Source organism: Talpa europaea (assembly GCF_964194135.1).
Source record: "Talpa europaea genome assembly, chromosome: 16".
NCBI classification, from domain to species: Eukaryota; Metazoa; Chordata; class Mammalia; order Eulipotyphla; family Talpidae; genus Talpa; species Talpa europaea.
In genome coordinates, this window is record NC_140084.1 from 48411344 (window position 1) to 48423505 (window position 12162).

A 12162-nucleotide genomic window follows, 5' to 3' on the forward strand; every position below is an offset into this window, starting at 1 on the left:
TGGGCCTCCCCTGGCTCCCCAGCGTCCTAGGAGACACCCAAGGTCCTCAGTGGGTTTTCCAGGCCCTGCATGAGTCAGACCCCCCACTCCTTCCCCCCACACCTCCCAGCACTTACTCTTCGAACACCCGAAGTTCTGATGCACCCGCTCTCCCCTCCCAGCCTGCGCAGTTTCCCCTGCCTGGAATGCACTGGCTCCTCCCTGCCCGCTCCAACCCGGCTCCACCACTTCAGGCCTCACCTTATTAAGAACCAAAATAATAATTAGCACTTATCATGCATCCGGAGATCATCAGGCTGGGCCCGCCAGACACCCTAGGAGCTGGGAGGTGTTCTCGTTTCACAGGCCAGGGGATTACGGCGGCTCAGAGAGGTCAGGGCAAAGGCCAGAGGTTGCACAGCCAGAGGGAGGAGCTGGCTTCAGTCCTCAGGCTGCTCATTCCTCAGAAAGCTTCTCCCACACCGCCCCGCGCTGGCCTCCAGGCCCCTGCCGGGCCCCCAGTCCACCCAGTTTACTCAGGCAGTTCTCACCACACCAATGAGGTGACGATGCAAGCATTTTCCACATGTCAAGTGTGGTTTTGGGGATGCTGCATTGATGAACCCCTCAGTACCCCATGGGGTCAGTATTGTGGCCTCAAGATGGCTGCATATGCAACCCTCTTCCCATTAAGGAGTAGGGTCTGTGACCCCACCCCTGCATCGGGTACACTTGTGACACTAGACCAAGGGGGTGTGATGGAGGACACCCTGTCCCAGCCCCTGCATCTAGGCCTTGAGGGACTGGCACATGCTCCCTCCCGTGTCATAGACTCTGCCCTGGGACCCGGCCGCCATGTTGAGGAAGCTCAAGCAGCCCCGTGGTGAGGAATCGCACCCCCACCCTAGGCCGGTTTATAGCATACAGACCCCCCCAGGGGCCTGGGCCCACATCTCCCCTTCCACACGCATGGGCAGCGCCTGGATGAGACTCACCTGGGTCCCTGGAGTTGCCCAGCACAGGGGCTGGCACACTGAGGCTTAAGCAAGTGTTTGTTCAAGGAATCAGAGGGTCTCCAGGGAATGAGAGAATAGAGACAGATGTCAGGAGAGTCATAGTTTTATTGCTGAGTTTCAGGGAAGGGACTCAAATCCGCCCAATCTCCTTCAGCTTGGCCACCAGGTCCTCCGTGGTCTCCACCTTGACTCCGGCCGTGCGCTGGGGCGGGTCCTCCACGCTAACCACGGAGAGCTTGGAGGTCAGGTCCACGCCCAGGTCCCCAACCTTGACCACCTCGATCTTCTTCTTCTTGGCTTTCTGCGTGGGGGAAGCCGCAGCTCACGGGACTGCCGGAGCCCCTGCCCACCCTCCTCAGCCCCCTTGCCTGGCTGCCATGTCTGCAAAACCCACCGGCTGGGCCCTTTGGGACCTGCCCACTGGCCCGGACACGCAGTCTCTCGCAGGGCCACACGTGGTGTGGACGGCTCCTGGCAGCCGGAGGGCCCTGGGAAACCCACCCACTGTCCCTGTTCACTTAGAGGAGTCACTGAACCCACCTATTGGTTGAGATGACTCAAGGAACCCATCCTACTGGATGAGGGCCCCCGACACCCTTCCCGTTGGCCAAGATGATTCAATGAATCCATTCTACTGACTCTGAGCTCTCCCTGTTAGCTAAGAGAGCCCCTGAACCCCGCTTCATTTGCCATGACAGCCTAAACCATCTTTCTGCTAGCAGAGATTACCAGTGGACCCTCCCTAATGAGCAAGGATGAGGAAATAAATCCTCCTTTATGGCTAAGGTTATCCAGTGAACTCCCCTCGTTGCTTGGAATGTCCAGTGAGGGTTTCTGTCGGCTAAAGTGCCCAGCACACCCTCCCTGTTAGCCCAGACAGGCCCCACGAACACCCACCAGCGGCCAAAAAGACCCAGCGAACCCCCTGCTGGCTACAGGCCTGGGGACATCCCACTCTTTGGATGAGGCGTCCCTCGGACCCTCCCCCATCTGACCCCAGGGAGTCGCCAGCCCGCCCAGCCCGGTGGCCGGCTGCTGCGCTCACCATGATGTTGGGCAGCGTGGCGTAGCGGGGCTCATTGAGCCGCAGGTCGGCAGTCACCACGGCCGGCAGCTTCAGGCGCAGCGTCTCCAGGCCCCCGTCGATCTCCCGCTCCACTTTCAACTTGTCCCCTTCCAGTGTCAGCTGGGAGGCGAATGTGCCCTGGGGAGGGACATCGTGGGGGGGGGGGGAAGGTGAGGTGAAGATTCTTCATGAGATGATTAATATATTAAAGTTTTTTATGAAAAAAATTCATAAAGCTAAAACCACCAAGACGGTGGTGCTGTGGCGCGAGTGTGTTGAGCCAGCTGCAGATCTAAGAGAAGGCTGGCTAATAAGAGATATGAGCCTTTTGAACTGGGAGGAGATGAAAAGAAGGGCCTAGTGAGCCAGTGTTCAGCTTCACCTTTTGCTTATTATGAAGACAATGAAATCTTAAGGTTTGTTCACTTTAAAACAAAATATTTTAGGGCCTCCCTGGTGGTGCAGGGGTTAAGACGCAACCTTTGAAGCAATCCTCAGCCACTTCAGCACGAGTTCGATTCCCGGCCGGCCAGGGAGAAACCCACATTGTGGGACAGACCCCTCCTGTCTTGCCCGCTGCTTCCATCAGCAGTGTACTTCGGTCCATCTGCCTGTTCTGTTCCCCATTCTGTCTCTGGTGAATCCTCTCACCCCCTGCATATCTGGCCTGTACCCCAATTCTTGTAGAAAATAAATCTTTAAAAAAAATATTTTAAAATAAAGTGCTCAGTTTCAAAAGGCTTCATCCAAAAAGGAAATGAATGCAAATAAGCCCAATACATTTAGATAGATTAGATGTTGAAGACATGTTGGCTTAAATAAAAGATGAGCCTCAGGTCTCTGTGTCAGGCCCAGGCCTCTGTCTTGAACCTGAGACCTGAGAAAGCCACCAGGCAACCTGAAGAAACCAGATTTCAGGCTCAGGGAAAGCAAGTGCAAAGGCCCTGGGGCAGGGGTGAGTTGTTGTGGTTGGAGCAGCAGGGCTGGAGGGTCTATGAAGGCCTAGTCGAGGTCTGGTGTCATGGCTGGTGCCCCATCAGCTCCTCTGTCCCACTGGAGGAGCCACCCCACTCTGCAGGCAACAGGTTACTGTGTCCTGGGTGCCCCCCATCTCCGGTCTCACCTGTGGCCAGTCCAGAAATCCAGCCGTCATCTGCCCTGTCTGGTTGCAGTCATCATCAATAGCCTGAGTGGGGAGAGAGGAGACCAAAGATGGGGCTTCTCGTGCACCATCCGGGCCTTTGTCTAGAACAGGGCTGGTGGTGTGCTTTTTCTATAAAGTACATACACACCCTGAGTTTTCCATAAATGCAGTCTTTGTGCGCCAGCAGCCACGGGCCACACATGTCCATGTCAGCAAGGAGGTGTGTGGCATTCCAATAAAACTTTATTTACAAAATTAACGGTGGCCACAGGCCATAGTCTTGGGCTCCTGGTCTAGAAAGATCCCATTCCCTCACTGGGACCAGGAGATAGGCCAGGACCCATCCAGGGGCTCTTGAGGGCACCCTACACCCCAGGCACCAAATCATTGAGCCCTGCAGAGATAGTCACAGAAGCCACCCTGCGCCAGGCAGGTGGGGGAATTGGATGAGCAGGATTTGGGCCAATGAGAACGTCAGGTCGCTCAGGGATGGACGCATGACTCAGGCTGCACCAATAAGGAGACAGTGGTGGGAGCTTTGCTGGAGCCCTTGGGAAAGAGGTTTCTTTCTTCCTGTGAGGTCACTAGGCTGGTGGGATGTGAGTCCGGAGAAAGTGAAACCAAGAGGGGAGCAGAGCCCAGGGGTCACATGTGACCCTGGATCACGCTGTACCTGTAACCCTGTTAATTTTCCTTATGTGTGCTAATAGGTTGGCTTCTTGGCTTATGCCAGATTCATTTCGGACCTACCTGCCACCCACACAAACAGCATCCTGACCAGCTCATCCAGCATCTCCCCAGTCGGAGGCCCTGACCCCAGGAACTGTCACCGACACCCAGGCCAAGCTGGCACCACGGAAAGAGCCCCATCAGCCAGTGCGGGGGACTTCGGTAGGTCATGCTGCCACATCGTGTCCTGGGGAGCTGGTGTGAGACCGGGGTCCCCAGAGTCCCACCCAGACCAGGAGCCTGGCCTGGTTACATCCTCCGCCGCCGTTTCCTGACGTGTACACTGACGCCCTTGCTGCTCGTTGGTGCTCCGCTTTCTGTTGCCTCCCTCGTGCGGTGCTGGGCAGGACACCAGTGACCTACTTGGGCCCGTCAGCCTCCTCCCCAGGGCCGTTCCAGGGCCCTGGAAGCCTGTGTCCCTCCTCCCACACTCCCCCCGGCTCAAGCCCTGCTGCTCCCGCCGCATCTCTGTCCACCCCCTCTGGGTATCCAGCTACAGCCCAGTGACCTGCCCTCCCGGGCTCAAACACTCCAGCCGCGGTGACGGCAAAGCTCTGGGGTGCCTGCCCTCCCGCTTCGTGCCTGGGACGCCTGTACCCCACTGCAGAGCAGGGCTGGGGGCGGGGGACACCGAGCACACCTACCTGCTTGCCCAGCAGCACCAGGTTCACCTTCTCCTTCTCAGCCAGCTTGGCCAGGACCCGGGCCACCTGCAGGGGACCCAGGCGCTCTGCCTCTGCAGCTGATATCTCCACGTGGATGCCTCGGTCTGCGCCCATGGCCAGAGCAGTGCGGATGGTCTCCTGCCATGCAGAGAAGCGGCTAGACTCCTCAGCCCCAGGAGCCCAGGCCCAGCCTCCTCCCTCAGCCCCTGGGTCCAGCCCTCCAGGCCTCCTCCCACAGCCCCGGGAGCCCAGGCCCCAGCCTCCTCCCTCAGCCCCGGGAGCCCAGGCCCCAGCGCCCTCCAGCCCCGAGCACCTGGCACTGGGCAGGCCCGCAGCTGACGGCGATGACCTCCTTCACCAGCTTCTTCTCCTTGAGCCGCACAGCCTCCTCCACGGCGATCTCGCAGAAGGGGTTCATGGAGTGCTTCACGCCATCGGTGACCACACCCGACCGGTCAGGCTTCACCCGGATCTGCCCAGCAGGAGGGGAGGAGGGAGGGTCAGGGGGACAACAGAGCCCCGGGGGGCAGGGCTGGGTCCAGCGCAGAGGCTGGTGGGCAGAGTGAGGTCTTCGTGGCACTGGTGTTCCCTCACCCACCCCCCACCCCCGCCAGGATGTCAACTCCTGAGGACAGGGCTTCGGCCTGTTTTGTTCTGGACTGTGTCTCCAGGCCTGGGGCGCCTGGCACACTGTTGGGTGCACAGGGCTTATCTGTCAGATGAATGACGGCGAACTTGCTCCCGACAGTGCTGCGTTAGAACCTGGCCAGCCCTTCACGCGCTCAGCCAAACAGTATGGACCCAAGACACACAAGCCCTCGCTCTCGTGGAAAAGATAAAATAAAATGCAAGACAGGAAAACAGCCCCCATCAGGGCCCCCTCTTCCCGCCTCCGGGGGAGAAAAGGATGCGCAAGGAACCAGCCGTCGCATCCTCTCCATGGAGGCTGTTTTAAGCCTGAGTAGATGTCAGGATTGAAAACCACGGCCGAGTCACATCACGCAAGGCTGGACATGAGGCTCGGCCTACGGAATCAGTGACGGGCTTGTTTTTGTTTTAACAGTGATGTCTTACAAATGGAGGTAGGTGATTCAGTGAGAAGCTTCCGGGCTCTGCCTTGGAGGTGCCACGCAGTAACTATCAACAGAAACAGCCACGACGCCCGGACAGGCGTTGCTTCAGGGTTTGCTGCATTATTAATTCATCCAGCTGTCCCGCAGCCCAGGAGGCTGGTGCCTGCCTTCCCATCCTCAGTTAACAGATGAGGCAACTGAGGCACAGAGAGGTTCGGTGCCTCACCCGAAGCCACACAGCAAGGCAGTGGCAGGGCCTGAACTTGAACAGTTGTGAGGATGGAGAAGAGAGAACGGGGCTGAGAGAGCGAGAGGGCAGGAGGGCCAGGCCAGAAGTGATGGGGGTGAGAGAGGAGTGGAGGCAGGGTGAGGTCTGCCCCCGTAGGGTGTGTCTGCCCCTGTAATTAGGGACTGGCAGTGTCGGAATCATTTATTTATTAAGAAAGGGATAGCAACAGACTGTACCGGATGTGACGGCAGGCGCCCTAGGGCACTGTGGGAAGACAAGAGGGTGGGAGCGGACACAAGGGCTTTCCCACTTCCGCTCCTCACTCATTCCCCGGATGCCAATCCTGTGCTGGGCAAGGCTGGGCCCAGAGGGGACCCAGTGGGGGAGACCGATAGGAACCAGGACATCAGGTCAGGGGCCAGGGTAGGAGCAGAGGGAAGTTCGGGGGCTGTAGGAACCCAAAGGGACACCCAGAGGTAGGTGGAATCCAGGAGAGTGGGGAGCCAGGATTCAGGAGGCAACACCCTGGTCAACAAGCCACATGACTGTTGAGTGGAGACAGAAGGGAGCCCCGAGAGTGGAGCAGGACTGGGGTGGCCTCCAGCCTTGCCTCTGCCGAGCTGCATGATCCGGCAGGTAACACAAACCCCACGGGCCTCCGTTTCCCTGCCTGTCCAAGGGCACTAACAGCATCTGGAAGGTTCTGAAAGGACGGAACTAGCTCATCTCTGCCCAGGAGCTGAGCGGGCACCAGCACTTAAGCCTCCATGCTGGGTCTGGCTCCTGGGCCCTCAAGTCAGCAGGGTCAACTTGGTGACCCCAGTTTCATCAGGCTGAGGCCTCCAGCGTGCCAGGCCCTGGGCTGGGCAATGCAGGGCACATGGACGTGAGCTCCCAGTCTGATGGGGTGGGGGGGGCAGGCATGGGTGGACAGTCATCACCCCTCAGCTTGCTTTAAGTACTTGGTTCAAGTACTGGCCTGCAGGACTGGTTCACCTCTGTCCAGACCAGCATCTCCCTGGGGACAAGCCAGCTCTGCAGAGAAGTTTCCTTCCCGGGAAGAATGTCAGCTATTCCACGGCTGGGCCAGAGGATTGGCTTTCATCTCCAGCAGACACACTTCTCCTTCCTTTCCTAGCCAGAGCCTCCTCACGCTCCCTGTGGCCATGGAGGCTGAAAGAGGGCGTTGGGTCCCCAGGACCCAATCTGACCTCCCCAGGGCACGCTTTCTGGCGGTAATAGTCCCTGGCGTTTGCAGCACAGTCTGATTGTGAAAGTCTGGCTCCTGAGCAGAGCCCGGGCGGGGAAGAGCAGTCTCCGTGCCTCGTTTCTCCGATTGTTCAGCAGGACCTGGGCTCCTGCGGCCGCTCGGAAACAGGCGGCTCGCTCAGCAGTCCTCGGAGCGAGACCGGAGCGGGAGGCAGAGGGAGCCGGGCCACCCGGGGCGGGTGTGAGCTTGGAGAGAGCCGCTGTCAGAGCCTCTCAGGTCAGCGCCTGATCTTTGCCCTTAGGTGTGACTTTGACTGTGGGGAAGAGAGGCAGAGATGGGGGTTGCGAGGCACCCCCACACATGCGCTCTCACGACGCCGGAGGCACCCGGCCCCGGGGCTCGGGGAGGTGGGAGGGGGGCCCGGTCACCTTCACGGCGAAGTCGATCACTCTCTTGACAGCCACAAGCGCGCGCAGCTCCGCCATCTTCCCGCTGCAGCCGGCTGCGGGGTCAGGCGCCAGCTCCGACTCCCGCGGCCGGCGCCCCGCCCCCGCCCGTCTCTGCGCCTGCGCCCCCGCCGGCAGCCAGTCACTCGCGGCAGCGCCCGCCTCCCCGCCCCGGCAGCGCACCAATCGGGAGGCCGGAGGGCAGGGAGGCGTGGCAGGCGGCTGCCGGCCAATGGGGAGGGGCCCTGGGGGAGGGAGGCGGGACCGGGACGGGAAGGGGGCGCGGCCGGGAACTGGGTGAAGGGTCGTGCCGGGGCGGGAGGCGCCCCAGGAGCAGAGCTGCGCCCCCGTCCTAACTTCTCGCGGAGCCCCGACTCCTCCGCTCCCCGCGGACTCCCGCCTCTTCCTCGCCCCACCTAGCCGCCCTGCCCGCGTCTGTCTCCCCACGCTCTCCCCACGCGCCTGGCACCCCGGCGCCGGCCCCACGCTCCCCCGTGCCCGCGTCCTCCGCCGGCGCCCGCTCCCCTCGAAGCGCCGGGGGTCGCCCCACCCGCTCCTCCGCGTCCCGTTCCCCCCCGGTTCCTCCCTCCCGGCCCTGCCCGCCGGAGCCCCAGGTACGGCCTCCGCGCCCCGCCTCGTCCCGCCGCGCGCCCGTCGTGGCGGTGCCCGCGCCCGCGGGGCCCCGCGCGCTCCGGCCGCAAAAAGGCTCGCGGGCGCGGCGGTGGAAGTCGCTCCTTTATTGCGCCCCAGGCCGGCTGCGGTCACAGGCACACGGGGAACCCGCTGATGGCGTCGGTGCTCTGCACGATCATGTCGGCCAGCAGGAAGCAGAACCCTGGCGGGCGGGGCGGGGCGGGGGCGCACGGTGGGTCCCCGCAGACGGCAGGCGGGCCCGGGGCCCGGGCGGGCTCCAAGGGCGGCTCTGCCTGGTCTGCGGGGTCGAGAGCGGGCGGCGTGTGCTGGGGGGTCCCTGGGAGGTCACTGGGGTGTCTGCGGGGGTGGGGGGCCTCCCCGGGCCAGCTCCTCCCCCCTCTTCCCGCTGTCCGGGTTACCCGCGAGGATAGAGAAGGGTAATGCCAGCCACCCCGAAAAATAGGACCAGGAGAAGAAGACGTTGGTTTTCCACGCATTCTTGGCGGTGTAACCTGTCAAGGCGATCAGCAGCAGCAGGCCTGGGCCCACCCGGCCGGTCAGGCCCCGCCCAGGCCCGCCAGGCCCCGCCCACCGCCGCAGGCCCCGCCCCGCCGGGCCGGGCCCCGCCCACCGCCCCTGCTGGCCCCGCCCCCGGCCTGGCTGCCGTCTCGCCCGCCCCTGGCCGGGGTCGCCTGCGGTCCCCTCCAGGTCCCCCCCAGAGCGTCAGTTCGTGATCCCCGGACCCCTGCCTCTCCCATCCCAGGCCACCCTACGTCTGGCCCCCGCTGCCGTCTCACCGCAGAGGAAGAAGACGATGCTCGTGGCCTGGCCCCGCGAGCTGCCCTCGCGGCACAGAATCCGCAGCGCCATCACCAAGCCCACGGCGCTGCCGCACGCCGAGAGCACCATGCCCGCCGCGGTGACCGCCAGCATGGCTGCGGACAGCGGCGCCTCAGCTGCTGGGGGGTGGCACCCCTCCCGCCGCCGCGCGGCTGAGATCACCCACCCGAAGTCAGGGGGTTGGGTGGGGACCTGAGGGCCGTTAATATCACCCACGTGGGGGGAGTGTGGTGGCCTCGGTCACCGAGGGGCAGCTGGATCTGGGACTGGAATTGGAAAAGATGTAGGTGCCCAGCTCTTGGGGGAGGGCGGGGACAGCTGGGGTCCGTGCGGGGTTGCCATCTAGGGGGCCTGGGGCGGGCGGGCCTCACTCTGGCAGGGTAGGTTGGAGCAGACGCCGCTTTTACATTCCTGCCACAGGCCGCTGTGGCCCCCTTGGTGCTGGATCCAGTAGTTAGAGGCAGTGGAGAGAATGGTGACCACGTTGGCTAAGAAGCCCAGGATGGTGCCCCCGCTCTGGAGGCTCCGCTTCACCCCCATGACAGGGAGTCTGTCAGGAGGGCCACAGGGGCAGGATTGGCCAAGGGCCTGCCCCAGCTTCTGGGAGCTTCTTCCCCTTCTTCCCCAGGCCCCTCTCCCGACAGACCCCCTTCCGCTGGTCCCTCTGTATCCCAGATCGCCACCACAGCACCCAGGCCCCTGCTCCGGGGAATCTGTAAAGTCTCCTCCCTCAGGGTTCCTCCTTCCTCCTCCCTAAGGCTCCCACTGGGGACTGAGGCCTTGCTCCCCCGGCATCCTCTGCTTAGGAAGCTTCTTGTCCCCCAGAGACCTCCATCCCCGGTGGGGTGACCCTTTGGTCTGTCCACTGCCCCCCTCCCCCACACGCACACCCACCTAAGAGACTCACACCCAGCTCCCAGATCTCAGACACAACACCCAGGGAGGTGGGGGAAGGGAGACTGGGTCTCTGTGAGGCCGCAGGGGTTCCAGAACCCTCTCCCCCAGTGGCCATTTAAAGAGATAACACCACACACACAGTTGTCCTGCAGATGACAGCTCAGAAACACATGGCAGGCCTGGGCCCTGACAGTCTAGACCTTGGCCCTCTAGAAACTGCTCTGCCCTGACCCCATGTTCTCCTGCTGTGGCTCCTGCCCTCCCAGGCCCCTGCAGCTCCGCCCTCCTCCCTCCACCTCTCAGTGCCCGCATCCCTCCAGGCCCCTCCTGCTCCATCCAGTGCCTCTCCCCACGAACTCACCCCCAGCTCCAGCCCTGGTCTCCCTGCCTCCCACACCATCTGATCCTCAGCCACCTCTCAGCTGAGCCCAGCAGTGTCCACCACAGCAGGGATGGCTCACTGTCCCATGCTTGACCTGGGGGCCCCTGGCTCCCTGGGCACTTACATGTGCCCTCTCCTGCCTGTCACCCCGAATTGCCCTTGGACCCTGGAGTCTGGTTCCTTCCACCCCCTGAATCTCCTGGTTCCTTCTTGCCTGTCCATTTCTGGCCTGGCCCCAGCAGGCCCATCTTGTGTGTGACCCACTGAATCACCAAGCTCCTCCCTCACCTCAGCCTCCCCTGTGCATCCCAGAGGGGGCTTTCTGGCACCCCAAGTAGATACTTCCCTCCCCTGATACCATTCTCCTAACTCCCCAGCTCCCTTGGGAAATAATCAGTTGGGAATTAGCCCATCTCTCACCACCTTCTCTGTCCAGCCTCACTCCCCCCGCCCCACGTTCTGGCCACAGAGCTCTCATCTGCATCCCCTAAAAACAGCTGGTCTTTCCACAGCTCCACCTTTGGGTGCCTGTGTCTGATTACCTTTTCTCAGCACCAGAAGTCCCTAAGCACCTCTCTCTGCACCCCCAGATGTGATCAGCCTTTCTCGGCACCCTCTTGGACTTTGTGCCCCCTCTGAACTCGGGGACCCTGGTGGGCAGCAAGAGGAGGGGTGTGCCTGACTCCTCTCTGGGGCCCCCGAGTGCCCCGCCATGCAGCCGGCGAGCCCTGGCTTCTGTCATGACTCAATAATCTCAGAATAACCACAGCCAGCGAATTTAACTTGACTGGGTGAAGAAACAAACAAGGGTGGGGGGACAGCATGAGGGGCAGGATTCCTGGGCTCATCTTTTTTTTTTTTTAATTTTTTTATGCATACAAGTACCGGGGTACAGGCCAGAGATGTGGGGGATGAGAGGATTCACCAGAGACAGAGTGGGGAGCAGAACAGGTGGATTGATTGAAATACGCTGCTGAGGGGAGCAGCAGGGAGGAGAGGTCTGCTGTGCCATGTGGGTATCTCCCTGGCCGAGGATAGAACTCGTGCTGCAGAGGTTGCAGACAGCTTCATAGTGCTGTTTCTTAGCCCCTTCTGCCACCAGGGACGCCCTGGGCTCCTCCGCTCACATCCTCTCGTAGCCAGGCAAGGGGCTCTTGCGGTGGGCGCCCAGACTCAAGCCCCCTGGGGTCACAGACACGTTCAGGGGCTGCCCTGCTCCCTCAGCCTCCGCCAGCCTCCCACGCCCAGGGCAGCACTCACCTGTAATGAACAGCAAGGCAGCCGACGTCCAGCCCAGGTAGAAGGACCAGCCGAAGAAGGACTGGTTCTGGGAGTGGGGAACCTGGCTCCACCGCTCGCTGGTGTAGACCGCCATGGCCACTGTGGCGCAGAGGGCTGGATCAGGACAGACGAGGCCATCAAGGCTGCTGCAGGGGCCGCCTGCCCCCACCTGGGGCCATCCCCCTTCTTACCTGCGGCAAAGCCTGTGATGCAGGAGACGAGGGGCCCGCGGCCCGGGGCGGACAGGGAGGGGATGCAGGACAGGACCAGGAACCCGACAGACACCAGCCCCAGCAGGGCAGACAAAATGGCAAAAGTCCGTGTCACCTGGATGTAGCCTGCGCCAGACCAGACCTCTGAGCACCAGTGCCTCCTGGCCGGTCCCCTCCGCCCCCACAGGGACCCCTCTTACTTTTCGCTGCCTCTAGAGGGATCGTTCGCCAGAGGCCCGAGTGAGCTGAAAATCCGGGTCCAATGGCCACGAACCAGAAATCCGTGCTCACAGCCACCAGGTTGGAGATGAGGCCCAGGCAGCCGGCCAGCAGGGCCAGGGACCGGCAGGGCTCCATGGC

At 62.1% G+C, this 12162-nt stretch overlaps 3 protein-coding genes across 3 annotated transcripts; all 3 read right to left on the bottom strand.

The window, feature by feature from the left end:
• Positions 1-1089: 1089 nt before the first annotated feature.
• On the bottom strand, positions 1090-7638 carry ETFB (electron transfer flavoprotein subunit beta). The gene is made up of 6 exons (XM_084257304.1): positions 7540-7638; positions 4913-5071; positions 4579-4737; positions 3185-3247; positions 2041-2199; positions 1090-1296 (listed from the first exon to the last, which is right to left on the bottom strand). Exons 1-6 carry the CDS (start codon positions 7594-7596, stop codon positions 1126-1128), a joined length of 768 nt encoding a protein of 255 aa, XP_084113430.1. The 5' UTR covers positions 7597-7638; the 3' UTR covers positions 1090-1125.
• Positions 7639-8318: 680 nt separating this feature from the next.
• CLDND2 (claudin domain containing 2) lies at positions 8319-9570 on the bottom strand (the record flags this gene model as incomplete). The annotated part of the gene is made up of 4 exons (XM_084257488.1): positions 8319-8392; positions 8610-8729; positions 8988-9125; positions 9402-9570. The coding sequence occupies 4 exons, from the start codon at positions 9568-9570 to the stop codon at positions 8319-8321; spliced, it is 501 nt and encodes a 166-aa protein (XP_084113614.1).
• A 1862-nt stretch (positions 9571-11432) lies between these two features.
• On the bottom strand, positions 11433-12159 carry NKG7 (natural killer cell granule protein 7; the record flags this gene model as incomplete). The annotated part of the gene is made up of 4 exons (XM_084257000.1): positions 11433-11491; positions 11570-11704; positions 11782-11928; positions 12003-12159. The coding sequence occupies 4 exons, from the start codon at positions 12157-12159 to the stop codon at positions 11433-11435; spliced, it is 498 nt and encodes a 165-aa protein (XP_084113126.1).
• Between the last annotated feature and the right edge of the window lie 3 nt (positions 12160-12162).

Coding starts and splice junctions, on each gene's coding strand:
- ETFB (XM_084257304.1), bottom strand. CDS start 7,596: ATGGCGGAGCTGCGCGCGCTTGTGGCTGTCAAGAGAGTGATCGACTTC. Junction 5,072..7,539: donor TGATCGACTTCGCCGTGAAG/GTGACCGGGCCC, acceptor CCTGCTGGGCAG/ATCCGGGTGAAGCCTGACCG. Junction 2,200..3,184: donor GATTTCTGGACTGGCCACAG/GTGAGACCGGAG, acceptor GTCCCTCCCCAG/GGCACATTCGCCTCCCAGCT.